General features: G+C 43.6%; 1 protein-coding gene across 3 annotated transcripts in view; it reads left to right on the top strand.

Annotated features, from left to right (window-relative positions):
• The window catches only part of LOC120531901 (butyrophilin subfamily 1 member A1-like), a 76398-nt gene extending 56989 nt beyond the window's left edge, over positions 1 to 19409 (top strand). For all 3 annotated transcript variants that reach the window (XM_039757734.1, XM_039757733.1, XM_039757732.1), the window contains 3 exons: positions 2922 to 2948; positions 8275 to 8301; positions 17225 to 19409. In XM_039757734.1, coding sequence (XP_039613668.1) covers positions 2922 to 2948; positions 8275 to 8301; positions 17225 to 17757 — 587 coding nt within the window. In that variant the 3' untranslated portion in view covers positions 17758 to 19409. The remainder of the gene's footprint in view (positions 1 to 2921; positions 2949 to 8274; positions 8302 to 17224) is intronic.
• The last annotated feature ends 2556 nt before the right edge of the window (positions 19410 to 21965 follow it).

Here is a 21965-nt window from a genome sequence, read left to right as displayed (position 1 = left end):
CCAGAGACGGCCTTGGGGTGGGCAGGGGCCTAGGGCTGTCCAACCCCACGTGGGGCCAATTACGTCAAACGCTGTTACCGGTATGTGTGGACTGTATAAACTTGCATGTGAATTTCATAAAAGTAATGTTAACATACACCAGATCTTCTCATTATAGTATTCAGCTAAATTTTTGTAAGATAACACGCGGACTTTATCAAAATATACAATACACGATACTAGCCATGTGCTCCCAACTACGTTGCGCGTGTTAAAATTGTCTGTGAAGGGCTCCCTGTTTAAACGCGGCTGCCAGTCGTGAACTGGGCCCTTCGTCGCACAGCATTATGACTTTTTATAAGGGAAACAAAATTACAAAAGAAAACCCTCGGACAATGATTCGATAGGAACGGCCAACTCTGAATCGCTGTCCGAATCGTAATTATGTGGTGGTGTAGGAGCATTTCTGTTTCTGTCCGTTCACAGTCCGTCTCGTTTTCACAACGCTGTCGTTTCCTCTCACGATGTCTTCTCAACCTTTCTCCAATCTCGCAGGTTGCTTTGTGGCAATCCAAAGAGTAAGGCAATATACACGGAGCAATGGTTATAAAAGGGGGACACATAGGTATCCAGGCTCTTTAAAGCATAAATAGGGATCACTTCACTGACATGTGAGCAAGCCACGGTACAACTGTGAGACGCGCAGCACTCGCCGGCTACAACGTAACAATAAGAATTTCCGGAACGTGCTGTTACGTTGTCATTCATTGTACCCACTGTCTGTCTTTCATTCATATGTCACGTAGGCGCATACCTTTTATCTTCGGCAATCTCATTCTCTAACCAGGCCTCAGGAGCTAATCAGCGTAACACTGTCCACCACCCCTTTCGTTATTCCGGCACATTGTTGACATCCATGAGTAACAACAACGTACTAAACTGAAAGGTGGTCTACGCATGCGTGGAATTTGCGGACAAAAAAAGATCAAGATCTAAATGAAGATCTCTTTAGTTAATTTAAAGCACAACAATTTGTTTAGTTTGAATGTCTGTGTTTTGAGGTGTGACTGGCGTACTGCAGTCTTCAGTAGTATAAGCCTGGAGGAGATTCTTAATGCAATGCTTATGTGTTAGCTGTCTCTCTACTGCCATCTAGTGCTTCTTCTGCTAATTCATTCGCGGACAAACAAAGATCAAGATCCAAATGAAGATTATATATAGAGATAATCTATTAATTAAGAAAGTGTGCCATGATCTCTTCCACTCATGGCGTCGACAGCATACAGTTAAACCAGTAATAAAACGCTGTTGCTTCGTGTTCCACTACCAAACACTACCCCCACTGTTTCAACTTGGCCTACTGTAGCAAACTGAACCACTCGACTAAGAAACGATGGTGGGCTCTCCGAACATGAAGGAGTCCTAAGTGACAAGTCATGAGTTGTTCCCAAGTCAAAACAGAAGCCAACCCAGCGACTAATGGGCTAGACCTATTTTAGGAAGGGGATTATACTGGGGACCCTTTTTTTTTACAAAGACGTATATGTACGGAATTTGACCTCGAGGAAGGATTTTTAAAGGGTTCCTCTTAGAAGCATATCAAATATGTATATGTATATATATATATATATATATATATATATACTGTATATATATATATATATATATATATATATATATATTGTGAATGCTGGCCCCGGCACAGACAGACGGACAACATTTTTGCACCCAACACACTTTTTATTCACACTATTTACACTGCTATAAAAGTCACGTGCACTCACGAACCCCAGTGCTGCTGGCACTGAATCCCCCAAAAGTCCAGGGCCCACAGTCACTGTGCCTTTCCTCTGGCCGCCTCCTGTCCTCTCTCCAGCTCCGTCTTCTGCCTCCCGACTTCCACCAAATGACTGGAGGAGGCGGCCTAAATAATGCCCCGGATGAACCCCAGGTGTTTCCGGCCTCTTCTCCTTAGCCACGCCCCAGCGTGGCGGAAGTGTCGGCTGCTTTCCTGGCGCTCTCCGGCGCCACACAAAGTCTTCCCGGCACTTCCTGGTGTGGCGGAAGTGCCGGGCTCCCGGGATAATTAGGCACCGGGGCGGCGCCTGGAGGTGGCCACGGGTCCCTACAGGGCTGGGCTTCCATGCCCTGTACCCGAGGCCCCCTGCCTAACCAGGACGGACGCCCCCACTCAGTCTGGAGGAGGTACACGCCCTCCTCCGGTCTTCAAGCGTCCCGCCGGGCTCCATCCCGGCCAAAGACCACACAGGGTAAACCGGCATGGGCGCCGCCTGCCGGTGTCCACGAGTCCCTACAGGGCTGGGCTTCCAAGCCCTGTACCCGTGGTCCCCTATATAACCAGGGCGGGCGCCCTCGCGGTCTGGAGGAGGCACAAGCCCTCCTTTCCTCCTCCTGGCGTCCCGGCCGGGGACCACAATATATATATATATATATATATATATATATATATATATATATATGTACTGTATATACTGGAGAATATAAATTGAAAAATCTACTCGAACGGAACACACAGACCTCAAAAGCGGGGACCCCCTTAGGCATAGGGCTTGGGACAGTCCCCCTTTTTGCCTCCCCTAAACGCCGCTCTTGCAGTCATCAGATTTGACCTGAGTGTGTATTAAAAAAAAATTCATAAGGAAGACAACCCAATAAAGTGCTGTTGTAGAGTTTCAATTCAGCTCATGCGGAAGGAAATTTGCAAATCACTCCTTTGTACTTCTATTAGAATTGCTATACTCTGCCAACATTTTTGGGGATTGGGTTTATAATTTATTTTTGAACTTTACTAATAAAAATTTTATTAAAAACGCAAAAATCAACATGATCATATATTGTTCATAAAAAAATGGTTACATTTGTGTTTATTTATTGAACGTTCACTCAGTAATGCAGGTCTGTTTCTGTTTAAATCTTTTCAGATGTGACAAGACGGGTGACAAATTCAGGTATGTACTTGGGTTGCATGGCCAGGGACATCAAAATGAGATGTTACAAGAACATTTAGTGCTGTGATTCTTAAGGTTTTCTTACTTAGAATCAGTTTTGATTATGCATACAGTCACGTGAAAAAGTAAAGACACCCCATGGAAACTTTTGACTTACTTTTTCAGAACATTACAACAATCTGGATGTGAACAGACCAACAAAGCTTGCCAGTCCTATCAACTTAATTCCTCCAGCTCTTTTAATCTTTCTCCATAACTCATCGCCTGTAGCCCTGGAATCAGCCTAGTCACTCGTCTCTGGACTTTCTCCAGTGCTGTTATGTCCTTTTTGTAGCCTGGAGACCAAAACTGCACCTAGGACTCTAGATGAGGCCTCACCAGTGTGTTATAAAGCTTGAGCAGAACCTCCTGTGACTTGTACTGCACACATCAAGGCGCTATATAACCGGACATTCTGTTAGCCTCCTTAATGGCAATTGATAATGTCGAGTCTAATACAACTCATTAGACCTTCAATTATCAGACTTCCCATTGTAATTCGAACCTCACAAGGGTATCCGGTGTAAAATTTTGCCAAATCAATATGCAGACAACAATACAAATTTCCATAATGGATCGGTCGAGCCCCGGGTTAACAAGCAACCGCCACCAGCACTGTTAGTGAACAGGGTGCTGGCGGAAATTGGGCTACTGTTGGCCAAAGAAGGAGAAGAAGAGCAGGGAGACGAGTCCAGTGGCAGCAGGAGAGGAAGAAGGTAAAGAGAGTGGAACTGAGGGTAGGAACTTTGAATGTTGGCAGTATGACTGGTAAGGGGAGAGAGTTAGCAGATATGATGGAGAGAAGGAAGGTTGATGTGTATTATACGTGCCTGAGACTAAATGGAAGGGGACAAAGGCAAGGTGGATCAGAGGTGGATTTTAATTGTTCTATCATGGTGTGGATTGGAGGAGAAATGGAGTAGGAGTTATTCTGAAGGAACAGAATGTCAAGAGTGTTTTGGAGGTGAAAAGAGTGTCAGACAGAGTAATGATTATGAAGCTGGAAATTGGAGGTGTGATTATGAATGTTGTTAGTGCATATGCCCCAAAAGCTGGATGTGCGATGGAGGAGAATGAAGATTTCTGGTGTTAGTTGGATGAAGTGATGAGCAGTGTACTCAAGGGACAGAAAGTGGTGATTGGAGCGGATTTAAATGGACATGTTGGTGAAGGGAACAGAGGAGACGAGGAGGTGATGGGTAGGTATGGTGCCAAGGAAAGGAATGAAGAAGGTCAGAGGATAGTGGATTTTGCCAAAAGGATGGACATGGCTCTGGTGAATACATACTTTAAGAAGAGGAAGGAACACAAAGTGACGTACAAGAGTGGAGGAAGATGCCCACAGGTAGATGACATCCTATGCAGAAGAGTCAATCTGAAGGAGATTGGAGACTGCAAAGTGGTGGCAGGGGAAAGTGTAGTTAAGCAGCATAGGATGGTGGTCTGTAGGATGACGATGGAGATCAAGAAGAGGAAGAGAGTGAGGGCAGAGCCAAGGATCAAATGGCGGAAGTTGAAAAGGAAGACTTCAAGGTTGAGATTAGGGAGAAGGTGAGACAGGCACTGGGTGGCAGTGAAGAGTTACCAGACAGCTGGGAAACTACAGCAGATGAGGAAAGGGTGACGGCAAGAAGGGTGCTTGGCGTGACATCTGGAAAGAGGAAGGAGGAAAAGGAAACCTGGTGGTGGAATGAGGAAATACAGGAGAGTATACAGAGGAAGAGGATGGTGAAGAAGAAGTGGGATAGTCAGAGAGATGCAGAAAGTAGACAAGAGTACAAGGAAATAAGGCGCAAGGTGAAGAGAGCGGTGGCGAAGGCTAAAGAAAAGGAGTATGATGAGTTGTATGAGAGGTTGGACACTAAAGAGGGAGAAAAGGACCGGTGGGCTACAGAGGGGGACCGAGCTGGGAAAGATGAGCAGCAAGTTAGGGTGATAAAGGATAAAGATGGAAACAAACTCACAAGTAAGGAGAGTGTGGTGAGCAGATGGAAGGAGTACTTTGAGAGGCTGATGAATGAAGAGAACGAGAGAGAGAAGAGGTTGGATGATGTGGAGACAGTGAATCAGGAAGTGCAACAGATTAGCAAGGAGGAAGTAAGGACAGCCATGAAGAGGATGAAGAATGGAAAGGCCGTTGGTCCAGATGACATACCTGTGGAAGCATGGAGGTGTTTAGGAGAGATGGCAGTGTAGTTTCTAACCAGATTGTTTAATGGAATCTTGGAAAGTGAGAGGATGATGAGGAGTGGAGAAGAAGTGGACTGGTGCTGATATTTAAGATTAATGGGGATGTGTAGGACTGCAGTAACTACAAGGGGATAAAATTGATGAGCCACAGCATGAAATTATGGGAAAGAGTAGTGGAAGCTCAGTTAAGAAGTGAGGTGATGATTAGTGAGCAGCAGTGTGGTGTCATGACAGGAAAGAGCACCACGGATGAGATGTTTGCTCTGAGGGTGTTGATGGAGAAGTAGAGAGAAGGCCAGAAGGAGTTGCATTGCGTCTTTGTGGACCTGGAGAAAGCAAATAACAGGGTGAGGAGAGGAGTTGTGGTATTGTATGAGGAAGTCAGGAGTGGCAGAGAAGTACGTAAGAGTTGTACAGGATATGTACGAGGGGAGTGTGACCGTGGTGAGGTCCGCAGTAGGAGAGACGGAGGTGGGATTACATCAGGGATCGGCTATGAGCCCTTTCTTATTGTCAATGGTGATGGACAGGCTGACAGATGAGATTAGACAGGAGTCCTCGTGGACTGTGATGTTTGCTGATGACATTGTGATCTGTAGAGAGAGTAGAGAGCAGGTTGAGGAGACCCTGGAGAAGTGGAGATATGGTCTGGAGAGGAGAGGAATGAAGGTCAGCAGGACCACCAAGACAGAATACATGTGTGTGAATGAGAGGGAGGAGTAGAGCTGGTGAAGGTGGAGGAGTTTAAACACTTGGGATCAACAGTACAGAAGAGGTGAAGAAGAGAGTGCAGGCAGAGTGGAGTGGGTGGAGAAGAGTGTTTTTATATGGGCGGGAGACGGTGGCACTGACCAGAAAGCAGGAGACAGAGCTGGAGGTGGCAGAGTTAAAGATGGTAAGATTTGCAAGGAGTGTGATGAAGATGGACAGGATTAGAAATGAGGACATTAGAGGGTCAGCTCAGGTTGGACGGTTGGGAGACAAAGTCAGAGAGGCGCGTTTGTGATGGTTTGGACATGTGCAGAGGAGAAATGCTGGGTATATTGGGAGAAGGATGCTAAGGATAGAGCTGCCAGGGAAGAGGAGAGGAAGGGCTAAGAGAAGGTTTATGGATGTGGTAAGAGACGACGTGTAGGTGATCGCAGTGACAGAGCAAGATGCGGAGGACAGAAAGATATGGAAGAATATGATCCACTGTGGCAACCCCTAACGGGAGCAGCCGAAAGAAGAAGAAGAAGATGTGTAATGCTTTACATTTACTGACATTAATTGACTTCTGCCACAAATTCCCTCAAGCCTGTATGTTGTCCAAGTCCTCAAATCAGCCTAGTTGCTCTTCTCTGGACCTTTTCAATTGCTGCTATGTCCTGTTTGTAGCCTGAAGACCAAAACTTCACACAGAACTCCAGATGAGGCCTCACCAGAGTTATAAAGCTTGAGCAGATCCTCCTGTGACTTGTACTGCACACATCAAGGCGCTATATAACCTGACATTCTGTTAGCCTAACGCACTCCCTGTAACCCTGGAATCAGCCTAATTGCTCTTCTCCAGAGTTTTTCTAGCAATGTCCTTTTTGTATCCTGGGAGTTCCAAACTCACATGTGCCAAAAAACATTTTCAAAAATTGCCCACTAGAGGGGGAGAAGCCCTGATTAGAACCCCAAAGGGCTGAGACAAATCTTGATAACAAAATTAAAGGTTAATTTTCACAAAGCTCTGGAAACACAAGGAGATACCTGAAGAGGCAAGTCAAACACAGCAAACAAGTCTCAAAATCACCATTCAAAAATCATTGTCAAAAAGTTCAAATGTCCAAAAAATCATGAGGCACAAGGAAAGACACAGATACTCACAAAACCCTCCAGTCCCTCACGCGTTCAAAATGAGCCACCAGGAACCATGAAAGGCCCACCCATAAATAAACAGGGTGTCATTCCTAGTGGTAATCTCCTTATACCATACAATGACAATAAATGAATTCAATTCAATTCAATAGAAGAGAGCACCTCGTATTTACAGATGATGACGACATTCTTCTAAGTCGATTTCGATTTCCAAGAGCTCTCCTCTTGGCACTGTGTGCTGTTGGAATACTAGGATGTATATTTGGCATCATTTTATGATGAAATGCATTAAAATATGTGTATTGCATTTTACAGACAAATTGTTAACTTCATTTAAATAATGTAGCCTGTTAATAATTAAACATATAGGGGTACGGTGCCACAGCAGTAGCCCCTATTGGTAGTAGTAGTCATATTTTACATGCATTGTTATTATAATTATTACTGTATTATTATTATTATTATTATTATTATTATTATTATTAGTAGTAGTAGTAGTAGTAGTAGTAGTCATGTTTTACACACATATTATTACTAGTAGTAATAGTAGCAGCACTAGTAGTAGTCATATTTTACACACATTATTATTATTATTAGTAATAGTAGTAGTAGTAGTAGCAGACATATTCATATTAGTAGTCATATTTTACACACATTATTATTATTATTATAATTATCATTAGTAGTAGTGGTAGTAGTAGTCATATTTTACACACATTATTATTATTATTATTATTATTATTATTATTATTATTATTATTATTATTATTATTATTATTATTATTATCATTGGTAGTAGTAGTAGTGGTAGTAGTAGTCATATTTTACACACATTATTATTATTATTAGTAGTAGTAGTAGTAGTAGTAGTAGTAGTGGTCGTATTTTACACACATTATTATTATTATTATTATTATTATTATTATTATATTATTATCATTAGTAGTAGTGGTAGTAGTAGTCGTATTTTACACACATTATTATTATTAGTAGTAGTAGTAGTCGTATTTTACACACATTATTATTATTATTAGTAGTAGTAGTAGTAATAGTTCTGTATAAAATGTTGTTTGGCTAAAATGTTGCTGAGGACTTTGTACCCCCTCACTTTCAGCTATGAACTTTGACATGGTAGTCAGTGTTGCAGTGTTTTATATCCATTATTATGTATATAGACCCCATGCTGCTTTCCCCCACACCATTAAATGTCAGTTTGTGTTTCTGACTGATGTTTTTTGCTTCTGTCTTTTAGAATGGAGAAGAATCATCAGTTCTGCAGGTAAGCATTCTGGTGGGCATCTTGGACATTATCAGATATGTGACTTACTAGTCCAATTACAATTATACTCTATCTGAAAGTATTTCCTTCTAATACAATTCAGTTTTGTCAAAATGTGTGTGTGTGTGTGTGTGATGGGATGGTTCTGGTTAAGGGTTAATGAAGAATAGTGATGAGCGAAACAAGTCCCATAAAACTGAATTTGTAGCAAACTCACTTTTTATCTGCACACACTCACACACACACACTCACGGTGTTTTGCTTCCAGATAAATTTGTGCACATCATACAAGAAGCATTTACATGTCTGGCAGCATTTCCACGTATGTATTCTAATTCCACCCTGCTGTCTTAACTCATGAGGTATAAGTTATAACTCATATGTCATTGAGAAAGTCAAAATGTGACATAGGAGAGAACTCGTACCTCATTATTCATCCACTAGACACACAGTCAGTTGCTTCTACCATGTCTCAGTTACCAGCAATAGTGCTGCCATCTTGTGGATAGCCATAGAATTATTTTTTATTGTTTAGTGGCCACAGCTTGTTTTTTAAATAAGAGTGCGTAGTTACATCACCGCAAAAAAAGGTATAAAGTTGCTAAGGATTTGAAACCACTAAATTTGTTGCAAGATGAATATGACAGAGATTGAGATAGTGACACTCAATTGAATGAAGCAGATCCTGAGAGCTCTGCCACTGATGTGGATAGCAGCCCCAAAGGTGTTTCTTCATCACAAGATGTCCAAATTGTCACAACTGTCTGGACAGAACGACTTTGATATTCTGCCACACACTGAGCTCAAACAGTCATCAACTAACAAATGCATTGTTCATAGCAAGCGTGGGCAGCGCAAAGAAACGTGGTGGCACATGTGCTTCTAAGCCTGCACTTCGCATGGTGCCATACTTCTAGGGCTCTCATTCAAATTGAGACTTGTAGTCACGTTGCTGGTCAAAATAAAGTAATTAACAGTTTCTTTACACCATTGACAGAGTTATACTGTTGATAATAAAACCGATGCTTGCTGATACATTTCTTTAGTTCTTTTCTTTAGAACCTTAGAACAATCTAGACAAGAACAGGTCAGTCAATCAGCCCAACAAAGCTTGCCAGTCCTGTCCACTTAATTCTTCTAAAATAACATCAAGTCAAGTTTTGAAAGTCCCTAAAGTCTGACTTGGTCACTTAGTCCAAGTGTCTTTAGTTCTTCTTAATGTTTGTGTGAAATTTCCCCTTAACAAGTTTCCAACTGTGTCTCCGTGTTCTTGATTAACTCATTTTAAAATAACCGTCTTGATCCACTGGACTAATTCTATTCATAATTTTAAACACTTCAATCCTGTCACCTCTTAATCTTCTTTTGCCTAAACTGTAAAGGCTCAGCTCTTTTAATCTTTCCTCATAATTCATCCCCAGTAGCCCTGGAATCAGCCTAGTTGCTCTTCTCTGGACCTTCTCTTGTGCTGCTATGTCCTTTTTGTAGCCTGGAGGCCAAAACTGCACCCAGGACTCTAGATGAGGCCTCACCAGTGTGTTATAAAGCCTGAGCAGAACCTCCTGTGACTTGTACTGCACACATCAAGGCGCTATATAACCGGACATTCTGTTAGCCTTCTTAATTGCTTCTGAACACTGTCGGTAGGTCGATAGTCCACTACGACTCCTAAATCCTTCCTGTAAGGTGGACTCTAAATTTCCAGACCTCCCATTGTGTATTCAAACCTCACATTTTTACTTCCTATGTGTAATACTTTACATTTACTGACATTAAATTCTATCTGCCACAAATCTGCCCAAGCCTGTCTGCTGTCCAAGTTCCTCTGTGATGATTTAACGGATTCCAAATTATCTGCTAATCCACCTATCTTGATATCATCTGCAAACTTAACCAGCTTGTTACTTATATTCCTATCTAAATCATTTATAAATATTGAAAATAGCAGCGGCCACCGCACTGCCCCCTGCTGGTCACCACTCTGAACATCGGCCAGTTCTGATGAGGTTCCTCACACCATTACCCTCTGTCTCCCTGTGCCTGAACAATTCTGAACCCATCTAAAAAGTCACCCTGAACTGCCACTTCTTTTAGTTAGTCCTCTCATGTGGCACCTTATCAAATGTTTTCTGAAAGTCCAGATCAATGATATCATCTGCTCCACTCTGATCGTATCCTTTTGTTGACTCCTCATAGAATCCCATCATGTTGGTAAAACATGACCTCCCTGTTCTGACCCCATACTGACTGTTCAGTAAAACTCCTGTCCTTGCCATGTGCTGCTCAATCTTCTCCTTAAAAATTCCTTCCATTAATTTTCCTGTGATGCACATTAAGCTTACTGGCCTGTAGTTGCTTGGATCTGCCCAGTCACCCTTTCCATTTAATGGGATGATATTTGCCACTTTGCAATCCTTCAGAATCTCTCCAGTGAGCAGTGACTTCCTAAAAATATGTGTCAAGGGTTTATATCTGTACTCGCTAGCCTCCTTAAGCACTCTGTGTTAAATATCATCTTGTCCTGGTGATTTGTTTGAACTCAGCCTATTTAGTCATAGCTGCTCTTCTCTCTCTACAATTTCCAAATCCCTCAGTACCTCCTTAGTAGTCCCTGTTACTGCTCTGAGGTTATCCACTTCCTCACATGTGAAGACTTCAGAAAAATGCGAGTTTAGCTCATCCTCTATTTCATTGTCTGTATCTTTTAACTCCCCTCTACTATTTCTGTTGCACTTCATCTTCTCCTTGACTGTCCTTTTGCTACTAAAACACTGAATGATTTTCTTAGGGTCGCCTTTCACCTTATCTTCTTTATTCCTCTCCAACTGTCTTTTAGCCTCCCTGATATCCTTCTTAATGGTTGCCCTCATGTTCTCATACGCTCTACAATTCACCTTGGAGTTATTTATGGTAGAGTGGCCAGCCCGCTTGAAGAAAGGAACGCTTCTCCCTAAAGATTTGACAACACCTTATGCTCCTCCTTAATCCATGAATTTCTCAGAAACGGGTCCAAAAGAAAATTCCAAAATGGTATTTGGAGGACTCTGAAAGAAGGAGGGAAAAGATCTTCTGATCTCATGAGACACAAATGGAACTCTTTGGGCAGAAGTGCAAACATTCTGTCTGGTGAGGACCGGGTATTGCTCATTGCCTACCTAACAATATCACTACGGTGAAGTACGGTGGTGGAAGCATCATGTTATAGGAGGGCAGGGACATGGAGACTCATCAGAATCAAGGAAAGGATGAATGCAGCTAAATATAGAGGGGTCCTTGAAGAAAACCTGCTCCAGTGTGCACTGGTGTAACGGTTCACCTTTCAGCATGACATGATCTGAACCAAGGGCGGCCTTAAGCATATGCAAACTGTGCACCTGCACAGGGCCGCCAAATCCCAGGGGCCGCCACACCAATATATATTGAATATAAAAAAGGAAGAGAAAATAATGACAGAGCTGACAGCTGAAGTGAAGCTAGTGCAAGTGGGCAAGTCGTCTTACAAGTTAATGTTTCACCTACAGTTGTGAACCCTTTAGAATTTTCTGTATTTCTGCATAAATATGACCTAAAACATCATCAGATTTTCACTCAAGTCCTAAAAGTAGATAACGAGAAACCAGTTAAACAAATGAGACAAAAATATACTTGGTCATTTATTTATTGAGGAAAATGATCGAATATGACATATTTGTGAGTGGCATATTACATATTATATATGTGTCTGGTGTTTTCAATCAATGGGATGCCAATCAGGTGTGAGTGGGCACTCTGTGTTATTTAAAGAACAGGATCTATCAAAGTCTGCTCTTCACAACACATGTCTGTGGAAGTGTATCATGGCACGAACAAAGGAGATTTCTGAGGACCTCACAAAAAGAGTTGCTGATGCTCATCAGGCTGGAAAAGGTTACCAAACCATCTCTAAAGAGTTTGGACTCCACCAATCCACAGTCAGACAGATTGTGTACAAATGGAGGAAATTCAAGACCACTGTTACCCTCCCCAGGAGTGGTTGACCAACAAAGATCACTCCAAGAGCAAGGCACACGTGTAATAGTCGGCGAGGTCACAAAGGACCCCAGGGTATCTTCTAAGGAACTGAAGGCCTCTCTCACATTGGCTAATGTTCACATTCATGAGTCCACCATCAGGAGAACACTGAACAACAATGGTGTGCATGGCAGGGTGGCAAGGAGAAAGTCACTGCTCTCCAAAAACAACATTGCTGCTCGTCTGCAGTTTGCTAAAGATCACGTGGACAAACCAGAAGGCTATTGGAAGATATTCTGTGGACGGATGAGACCAAAATAGAACTTTTTGGTTTAAATGAAAAGCGTTATGTTTGGAGAAAGGAAAACACTGCATTCCAGCGTCAGAACCTTATCCCATCTGTGAAACATGGTGGTGGGAGTATCATGGTGTGGGCCTGTTGTGCTGCATCTGGGCCAGGATGGCTTGCCTTCATTGATGGAACAATGAATTCTGAATGATATCAGAGAATTCTAAAGGAAAATGTCAGGACATCTGTCCATGAAGTGAGCCTCAAGAGAAGGTGGGTCATGCAGCAAGACAACGACCCTAAGCACACAAGTCGTTCTACCAAAGAATGGTTAAAGAAGAACAAAGTGAATGTTCTGGAATGGCCAAGTCAAAGTCCTGACCTTAATCCAATTGAAATGTTGTGGAAGGACCTGAAGCGAGCAGTTCATGTGAGGAAACCCACCAACATCCCAGAGTTGAAGCTGTTCTGTATGGAGGAATGGGCGAAAATTCCTCCAAGCCGGTGTGCAGGAATGATCAGAAGTTACCGGAAACGTTTAGTTGTAGTTATTGGGGGGTCACAGCAGAAACTGAAAGCAAAGGTTCACATACTTTTGCCACTCACTAATATATAATATTCGATCATTTTCCTTAATAAATAAATGACCAAGTATAATATTTGTGTCTCATTTGTTTAACTGGTTTCTCTTTATCTACTTTTAGGACTTGAGTGAAAATCTGATGATGTTTTAGGTCATATTTATGCAGGAATATAGAAAATTCTAAAGGGTTCACAAACTTTCAAGCACCACTGTAGTTTTAATAAAGTATTAGTGTTAGCAGATTGTCATAGTTAATATCTGGTCGGCTAGGGGACACAAGACATTCGCATACCCGTTCTGAGCAAAATGAAGAGATTTTGAGTACACGAATCTGGCTGTTTCAAACGAAAGAGAAAGGCTGCTCAGGAGGCTTTCATTGCATCAAGGAAGGAGCAATCCTGAACTTTATCATAAGCTAAATGCTTCTGAGCACGATTCGGCTATGCAGTGTCCGCAATAGACGTGGCCATCCGCCGTGCATAAGATATCATATTGACATTGGCGGGCGAAGGGGCCACCGATTCTTTCTCTGCCCAGGGCTGCCACGAACCTAGAGCTGCCCCTGATCTGAAGCATACAGCGAATACAACACTGGAGTAGCTTTGGGACAGGTCTCTGAATATCCTTGAGAGGCCCGGAAAAAGTCATAGAACACACAATACAATACAACACAATTTAATTTTGTAGAATCACACAAGGAGTGCCGCAATGGGCTTTAACAGGTTCTGCCTTTTGACAGCCCCCCAGCCTTGAATCTCTAAGAAGAGAGGAGAGGTTAGGAGCCTACGCTGATACAGCTCATTGCCGCACCCATCACATGACGAGCCAACACAGGATCCCAGATTAGGACCCGAGTGCAGCCATGCAACGGGTGACACCTCAGCATCACACCAGTTCAAATGGAATGGAACAGTGGGAGGTTTTTTTATGGTGCTGGAGTGCCAATTGTTCCACCAGTCCCCAGGTTTTTCCCTGCAGGGCCTACATGCAGGGCTGGCTGTAGATTAATGGCTTATGCAGGATGGAGCAAATGCAGGTTAAGGGCCTTCTCTAAGAAGACAAGGAAAAACTCCCAAAAAAAAAACTCTTGTAGGGAAAAAAATGGAAGAAACCTTGGGAAAGGCAGTTCAAATTAAGACCTTTCCAGGTAGGTTGGGCATGCAGTGGGTGTCAAAAAAAGGGGCTCAATACAACACAATACACAGTACAATAGTAATATTACAAGTTGTGGCAGATGGCCGGGGTCCATACCCTGCTGGGATGCCCCTTCACTGTATATTCAGGGGGAGCAGCCCTGGACAGTGCAATACCTCCCCCTGGACACTAGATGGCCGCCCCCCAGGGTTGGAACAGTGCCTCAGTTTCCCGCAGGGCTCCATGGGAATTGGAGTTGGGTGCAGCGCTGTTGGGTCCTGCAGACTCCGCCAGGGGATGCTGCAACTGGGACTTCTGAACCCGTATGGGCAGCATATTTGCCACACCCTGAAGTGCAGCCGGAATTCGGAAATCAACCACCTGGAGCACTTCCGGGCGGACTATGCAAGGGCCCAGAAACCACCACTCAATGGCCAGAGTCGGGAGGAGGAGGAAGAAAGTGTGTGGTGTGTTTTGATGGCGTTTTATTTGTACTGAGGACTGTGTTGTGCCTGTGGGGATTACGGGGAAGACGCGCCCCACAGGTGAAGAAAAATAAAAGTTTATTTTATTTTAACATGCCTCTGGTGTGAGTCTGTGTTGGGTCAGGTGCCCATATAGCGCCTTTTGTTACAAAGTACAGAGATGATACCACTTAATACGAATTGGATTTGTTCAGAGTCCTGGAGACCTCGGCCATCAAGCTTCCTCCCCCTATTGGCCATTCCACAGCTGAGTCAGCACTGGGCCAGCCAATCCGATGAAAATACCCTTCTACCCGACAATTCCTGTGATCCTCCATCAGAGATGACTTTTCCTTCGGCAGGCATGTGTGGAGAGATCTGAAGATGGCAGTTCCCATCCAATCTAACGGAGTTTGAGAGGATCTGCCAGCAGTGGCGGTTTTTAATATGGGCGACATGGGCCATTGCCCAGGGCGGCATCGTGAAGGGGGCGGCATCTTAGGCATCGGCAAATTAAAAAAAAAAAAGTTTTAATTATTTTTCGCGCGCCCATGCTGCCCCAACATCATCATGCCAGCGCATTTTTGGGATTGCATAGGCACCGATCGGTGCAGGGATCATTTGCAGGGAGTAAGGGCGCCCTCCATTTGCGAGGTGCGCCTGCTGCTTTCTGCTTGCCACACATGGAGGAGAGCGGCGGGGCGGCGGAGGATTCTCCTGTGTGAAGCTGACGCCAGCTCAGTGCGTGTGCCCTCTCTATTCTTTATCACAGGTTAATAAATTCGCCATAATTGGAGTGCACATTACAGGCTTTAAAACGGTAAAATATCGTCAATGAGATTTTGAACATGTTGATAAAATGATTTGAGTTAGTAAGAGTTTTTTTGTATGGATATATATGTTTGCATGCTAACTTACTAATGAAAATGACTCGTGTAGTCGAGAGTGGTAGGCGGGCAAAGTTAACCCAAAATAATAAACTGACTGCAGCTCTGAGAGAGAAGGTTTATGTAGTTGTTAGTGACCTGGTGAACTGATGACTGGAGATGGTACTAAAGTGAAAATTCTTTAAACTATAACGAAATATTCTGGTGCTGTATAAATGTAAAATTTGATTTTGTCTCTGTTAGACATTACATTTGCAATAGTTTGTTTTATTGCACTGATTTTGTTCAGTGTTTATTAGAACGCTGGGGGGGCGGATTTGGCACCAGAGGGGGTGTTCGCCCAGGGCACCAAACAGGCTAGGACTGACCCTGTCTGCCAGGGAGAATGGGATAAACCACCCAAATCCAGGTGTGCAAGGCTTGTAGACACTTTCCATACCAAGAAGATTCAAAGCTAGAATTGCTGCCAAAGCGGCCATCGCAAAGTACCAAATTAAGGGTCTGAATACATCTAGGAGTGAGACCTTTCATTTTTTTTTGTATTTTCAATAAACTTGCTAATCTTTCTGGTCGCATATGTTCACTTTGTCATTTTGGGTTATTGAGTGTAGCTTGATGGGCAAAAATGGCAAATGTCTCCATTCAGCTTGAAATCTATAATGCAATAAATTCTGCAGAAAGTGAAGGTGAAAGTGAAAGTGTTTAGGAAGATGCAGTCTTCCTATTTGACGTTTGGTCATCAGGGAGCCCTCCCATCAGCCACAGCACAGTTCTTTTGACTGATGGGAATTATAGTCTCTATGAGGACACAGCTATACAATTGAAGAGGAGACAAAATATGGGGGGACAGGGAGTTTTAAATATACTGTCGGAGATGGCTGGGGTGGCGACCCAGCCAGTACGCCCAGCAGGACCGGAGGAGGGCTCACGCCTTCCCCAGACCATGTGGGGGCGACCGCCCTGGTTCCTTTGGGGGCTCAACCCTGTAGGGGCCCGTGGTCACCGCCAGGGGGCGCCCCAATGCCTGCAGAGCCCTGGAACTCAGCACTTCTGCCACACCCGGAAGTGCTGGGGGGAAGAGGAGCCGGGACACCCGGAGTGTTTCCGGGGATGTAGCCGGCACTTCCGCCACACTGGGGCACATCCGGGTGATTATAAAAGGGGCCTGAAGAAGTGACAGAGGCATAGTGTTGGTTGGCCAGAACTTTGGGGACTTGGGGACTGTGAGCACTGTAAATATGGCACTTGTGAATAAATGGGTGCTGGGTGATGTCACCCGGCTACCACAACACAAAACACCATTCTTCCTGGGCTAATGGCATGAATTTCACTTGTCATGAAAAAAGTTTCACGATTTATTTTTGCAAAGCTAAACAAGTTCAATTTTGATGTCTGAATGGCTGTCTCATCACTAATAATAGGCTGAGTGGATGCCCTGGTTAAACGGTCAATGATCATGCTGTGTTATGCACAAAAACAAAAAAAAAAATGAAATGTCTGGAAGAATGCAAGCCTTCATTTTGACTAATAAATGCAGAAATACAATTAATTAAGTTCTGTGCTTTATTGTTCCCAGCTGACGTGATTCTGGACCCAGATACAGCACATCCTTACCTCTGCCTGTCTGAAGATGGCAAGGAAGTGAGAAATGTCGGAAAACTGCAGACTGTGCCTGATAAGCCAAGGAGGTATATGGATTTTCACTCTGTTCAGGCCAGAGAGGCGTACACTTCGGGGAGACACTACTGGGAAGTGGAGGTCAGGGAGAAGATTGAGTGGACTGTAGGAATCGCCCTAGAGATGGAGGGGAAGGGTGAGTTTTGTTCGGAGCCATACAGGAGGGTGCGCCTCAGGAATGAGAAGGAGTACTCGGCCGTCAGTGAGAAAGTGACTTCCCTTCTGGTGAGAAGGAAGCCTGACAGAATCAGAGTGTTTCTCGATTACGACGAAGGACAGCTTTCTTTTTACAATGCGGAGTCCAGGGAACACCTGCACACATTCACAGAGACCTTCAGTGGGAAACTCTACCCGTACTTAAGCCCCTGTTATAGTTTACGTGGCAAGAATATTGCCCCTCTGGTGATTCATCCTGTCAAAGCAATAGCCTGAGTTTCTTTGTCACCATTTAACAGGTGAGGAGCTCAAAAAAGAAGGACGCAATATGTTGAGCTCAGAGACACGGCGATCAAAACGTTTCAGGCTTTGTCCACCAGACTTTTACTTTTCATTTGCAACAATTCTTTGCTGCCATGTTTTTTTTTTAATCTTAAAGTTATTGATCACTTCAAAAATTCATTTAATCTTCTGTTTTACATTCCTGCTACTTTCATTCCAATGTGGTTGGGGTTCTCCTGGTAGCACCAACCAATGGATGAGATGCCAGTCTATCACAGTGATGAGGAAAAAAGCTAAACACTGCAGATGAAATCCTCCTGTCTGAACGTAGCTCATCCGTTAGTCCTCCCATCAGCCCCAGCACAGTTCTTCTGACTGATGGGAACTGTAGTCCCTGTGCAGTCACACCTGCAGATGAAATTAAAATATGGGGGGCGGGGGACAAGGATTCCTTCCTGGAATAATGGTGTGAATTCCACTCGTAGTGAAATAAGTATTTTTGCAAAACCAAAGTCAAGCAAAATGACCCATTTTATTGGCTAACTAAAAAGATTACAATATGCAAGCTTTCGAGGCAACTCAGGGCTCTACTTCAGAAGCTTGCATATTGTAATCTTTTTAGTTAGCCAATAAAATGGGTCATTTCGCTTGACATCTCACTATATCCATAATGGCTACACCCTAGTACTGCAAAGCCAAACAAAATCAGTTTTGCTCGAATGGCTGTCTCATCACTAATAATAGGCTGAGTGGTTGCACTGGTTAAATGGTCCATGATCACGTAGCGTTATCCATTCCGCAAAAACAAAAAAACAGAACACCACAGCTCTTCTGACTGCTGGGAATTGTAGTCCCTGTGCAGGCACAGCTACAAGATTGCAGATGAAATTAAAATATTCAAAACACCATTCTTACTGGGATAATGGTGTGAATTTCACTCCACGTAAAATAAGTTTCACAATTTTATTTTTGCAAAGCCAAAAGTCAAGCAAAATGACCCCTTTTATTGGCCAACTAAAAATATTACAATATACAAGCTTTCGAGGCAACTCAGGCTTCGTTGCTCAGTCATGTTAAATTTCTTTAGTTATTCGTTTTGATGTGCAGTCAGAAGGAGGATGTTGGCAGCCTTATCTGTGCGTTTACTGGTGTCGTTAGGCAGATTTGTGGATATGGGTGTTTTGAGCACTGAAATCTGCATCTCCTGTGGCTCTTCAGTATCCGCTTTCTTAGCAGAAGGCCTTTTGATGGAGTGTGACACACCATTTACTTCAAATGCGTATTTTGTTGTTCATATTTTCATGAACAGAGTTGACACTTCTTTCAAACTTACATCAACTCCTACACTGTTACCATAACTGAATGACAGAGAGCACACACAGCACCTGCGACGATGCATCATTCACGTTTACCACTTGTCCATTGATGACGTTGAATGCCAATTGTAGCAAGCGACTAGGGGTAGTACCCAGCTGGGACGCCCAGAAGGACCGGAGTAGGGCTTATGTCTCCTCCAGACCACGAGGGAGTGACCACCCTGGTGGTTTTGGGCACCACAGGAACAGAGATCAGAAGCTCAACCCTATAAGGGCCTGTGGTCACCACCAGGGAGCGCCCAGATGCCTGAGGAGCCCTGACCCTCAGCACTTCCGCCAAACCCGGAAGTGCTGGAGGGAAGAAGACCAGGGACAACCGGAGTGCTTCCGGGTGCACAGCTGGCACTTCCGCCACACCTGGGAGGGCCGGTGGAAGCTTATCGGGAGGTACCTGGAGCTCGTCCAGGTGAGCATAAAAGGGGCCGCCTTCCTCCATTCGATGGCTGGAATCAGGAGCGGAGAAGGACAGAGCTCAAAGGAGAGGAGAGGAGGTGGACCTGAGGAAAAGACGTTGTGGAAGAAGGCCTGGACTTTGGGGTGAAGTGGGTTGTGTGTGCTTCACTTGTTGTACATAGCTGTAAATAAACGTGTTGTGGTGCTTTAAACGATGTCTGCCTGTCTGTGTCCGGGCTGTCTCCCACGCAATGTATAATCTGATGTTAAGGTTTATTTTCAACATGTGTGATGTGCTATCTGCACACATGACACACACTAAATGTCTAGTAGGACTTTTTTCGGAGACTTCTCATAATCAGAAGCTTGCTGTCTGTCAGACCAGGTTATATGAGAGCACCTCTGATCTTTACAGTTCAAAATGGCCGCCTCTGCTTTGCACTCCACCTTCATGAGGTGCTGGATTAGTTTAAAAATGTGACACTCAGTGAATTAGGCTCATGTTGCTCGTTTATTTCATTCCCAAACATTCACAGTTCTCGTTCATTTGATTCACAGACTGAATCATTACCCGAGAAAGACTTGGATAATTCACTTCACATAATGTCTGATTTGAATTATGTACCTTAAATGTGTTATGAGGCTTTCACATAAGCACCTACCTGCCTCTGATCCCATCAATGAATCAAATAAATCAAAGGAATCGATTCATTTAAACTGGTAGTTCAAAACAATCAAATCACTAAAGTGAAGCGAAAGGCCTTTCACTACAATGAACTTCTGAGGGACCTTCTGCCCTGCCTGAATTATAAAAGCAGTGGGCGGTCCCTGAGCAGTGACATAATGGTAGCCCCGCCTCTTGGAGTTCCACCCACAGAAAACAAGAAATAAAGCCTTGAGGTGCATATGCACAATACATAACAATTGAATAACATGTACAGAAATCAATATTAACAATCACATAAAACAAAAAAACCACAAGAAGAATAATATTTCAAAACAAACAATAAAAAAGAAAAATATACGTAAGCCAGGGAATAAACTCTGGTAGAAACATAACAAAAATAGCAATAAAATTATACCAGAAACTTTGCTATTCCTATTCACGATGAAAACAGGAGAATAATTTTTTTCAGTAATAACTGTAAACAACAGGGGTAACTAACTGACAGAGGCGGTCTTAGGGGTGGGCGGGGCCTAGGGCTGACCAACCCCACGCGGGGCCGGTTATGTCAAACACTGTTACTGGTATGCATGGACTGTATAAACTTGCCCACAAATTTAATAAAAATAATGTTAACATACACCAGATTTTCTCAGTACAGCATTCAGCTACATTTTTGCAAGATAACACGTGGACTTTATCAAAATATAACTGGAGAATATAATTTGACATATCTGCTTAAACACGACATGTGGACCTCAAAACTGAGCCCCCTTAGGCTCAGGGCCTGGGACGGTCACCCCACTTGCCACCCCCAAATGCTGCTCTTGCTAACTGATAAAATGAATTATCATTTTAGGATGGAGTTCTGCTATCAGCTTGATGCAAACCTGAGTCTGGGTTTCTTCTGGTAATGTTTTTGTGAGTTGCGTGTTCCATATTGTAAAGGATATGGACTGGCAGGCATCTCATCAGGAATGGATGATGGTGTGTTACCCGTCCAGGAGGTCGTAACACTACAACATTAGAAAGATTTGGACGAGAAGACCACAACAGAGCTCACCAGTCCTAGCCATTGGATCCTTCCAAAATAATATCAAGTCAAGTTCTGGAGGTCCCCTGACTTGCTGCAGTCGCTTATTCTACATGTCTGTGGTTCTCTGCGTGAAGATAAACTTCCTAGCATTTGTATGTAATTCACCCGTAACAAGTTTCTAGCTCTGTCCCTGTGCTCTTGCTGAACTCATTCTAAAGTAATAGTGAACAGACAGTGCAGATGGATGGATATCCTTCCAAAATGGAAACTGTTCCCTTTCCTGGTTGGAAGGCTAGTATACCAGAAGGATAGGATACAAAACCTAAATCTTTGTCTTTGTACACTCACCGGCCACTTTATTAGGTACACCTGTTCAACTGCTTGTTAAGGCAAATCTCTACTCAGCCATTGACATGGCAGTAACTCAATGCATTTTGGCCTGTAGACGTTGTCAAGATGACCTGCTGAAGTTCAAACCGAGCATCAGAAATGGGAAGAAAGGGGACTGAAGTGACTTTGAATGTGGTGTGGTTGATGTTGCCAGACGGGCTACTATGAGTATTTCACAAAGTGTTGATCTCTAGGGATTTTCACACACAACCATCTCCAGGGTTTATAGAGAATGGTCCAAAAAAGAGAAAATATCCAGTGAGTGGCAGTTCTCTGTTGATGCCACAGGTCAGAGGAGAATGGCCAGACTGGTCTGAGCTGATAGAAAGGTGACAGGAACTCA

The sequence above is a fragment of the Polypterus senegalus genome, chromosome 6 (assembly GCF_016835505.1).
Source record: "Polypterus senegalus isolate Bchr_013 chromosome 6, ASM1683550v1, whole genome shotgun sequence".
NCBI lineage: Eukaryota > Metazoa > Chordata > Cladistia > Polypteriformes > Polypteridae > Polypterus > Polypterus senegalus.
The sequence above is the reverse complement of the archived record's forward strand: the minus strand, read 5'-3'. Positions and strand labels throughout refer to the sequence as shown.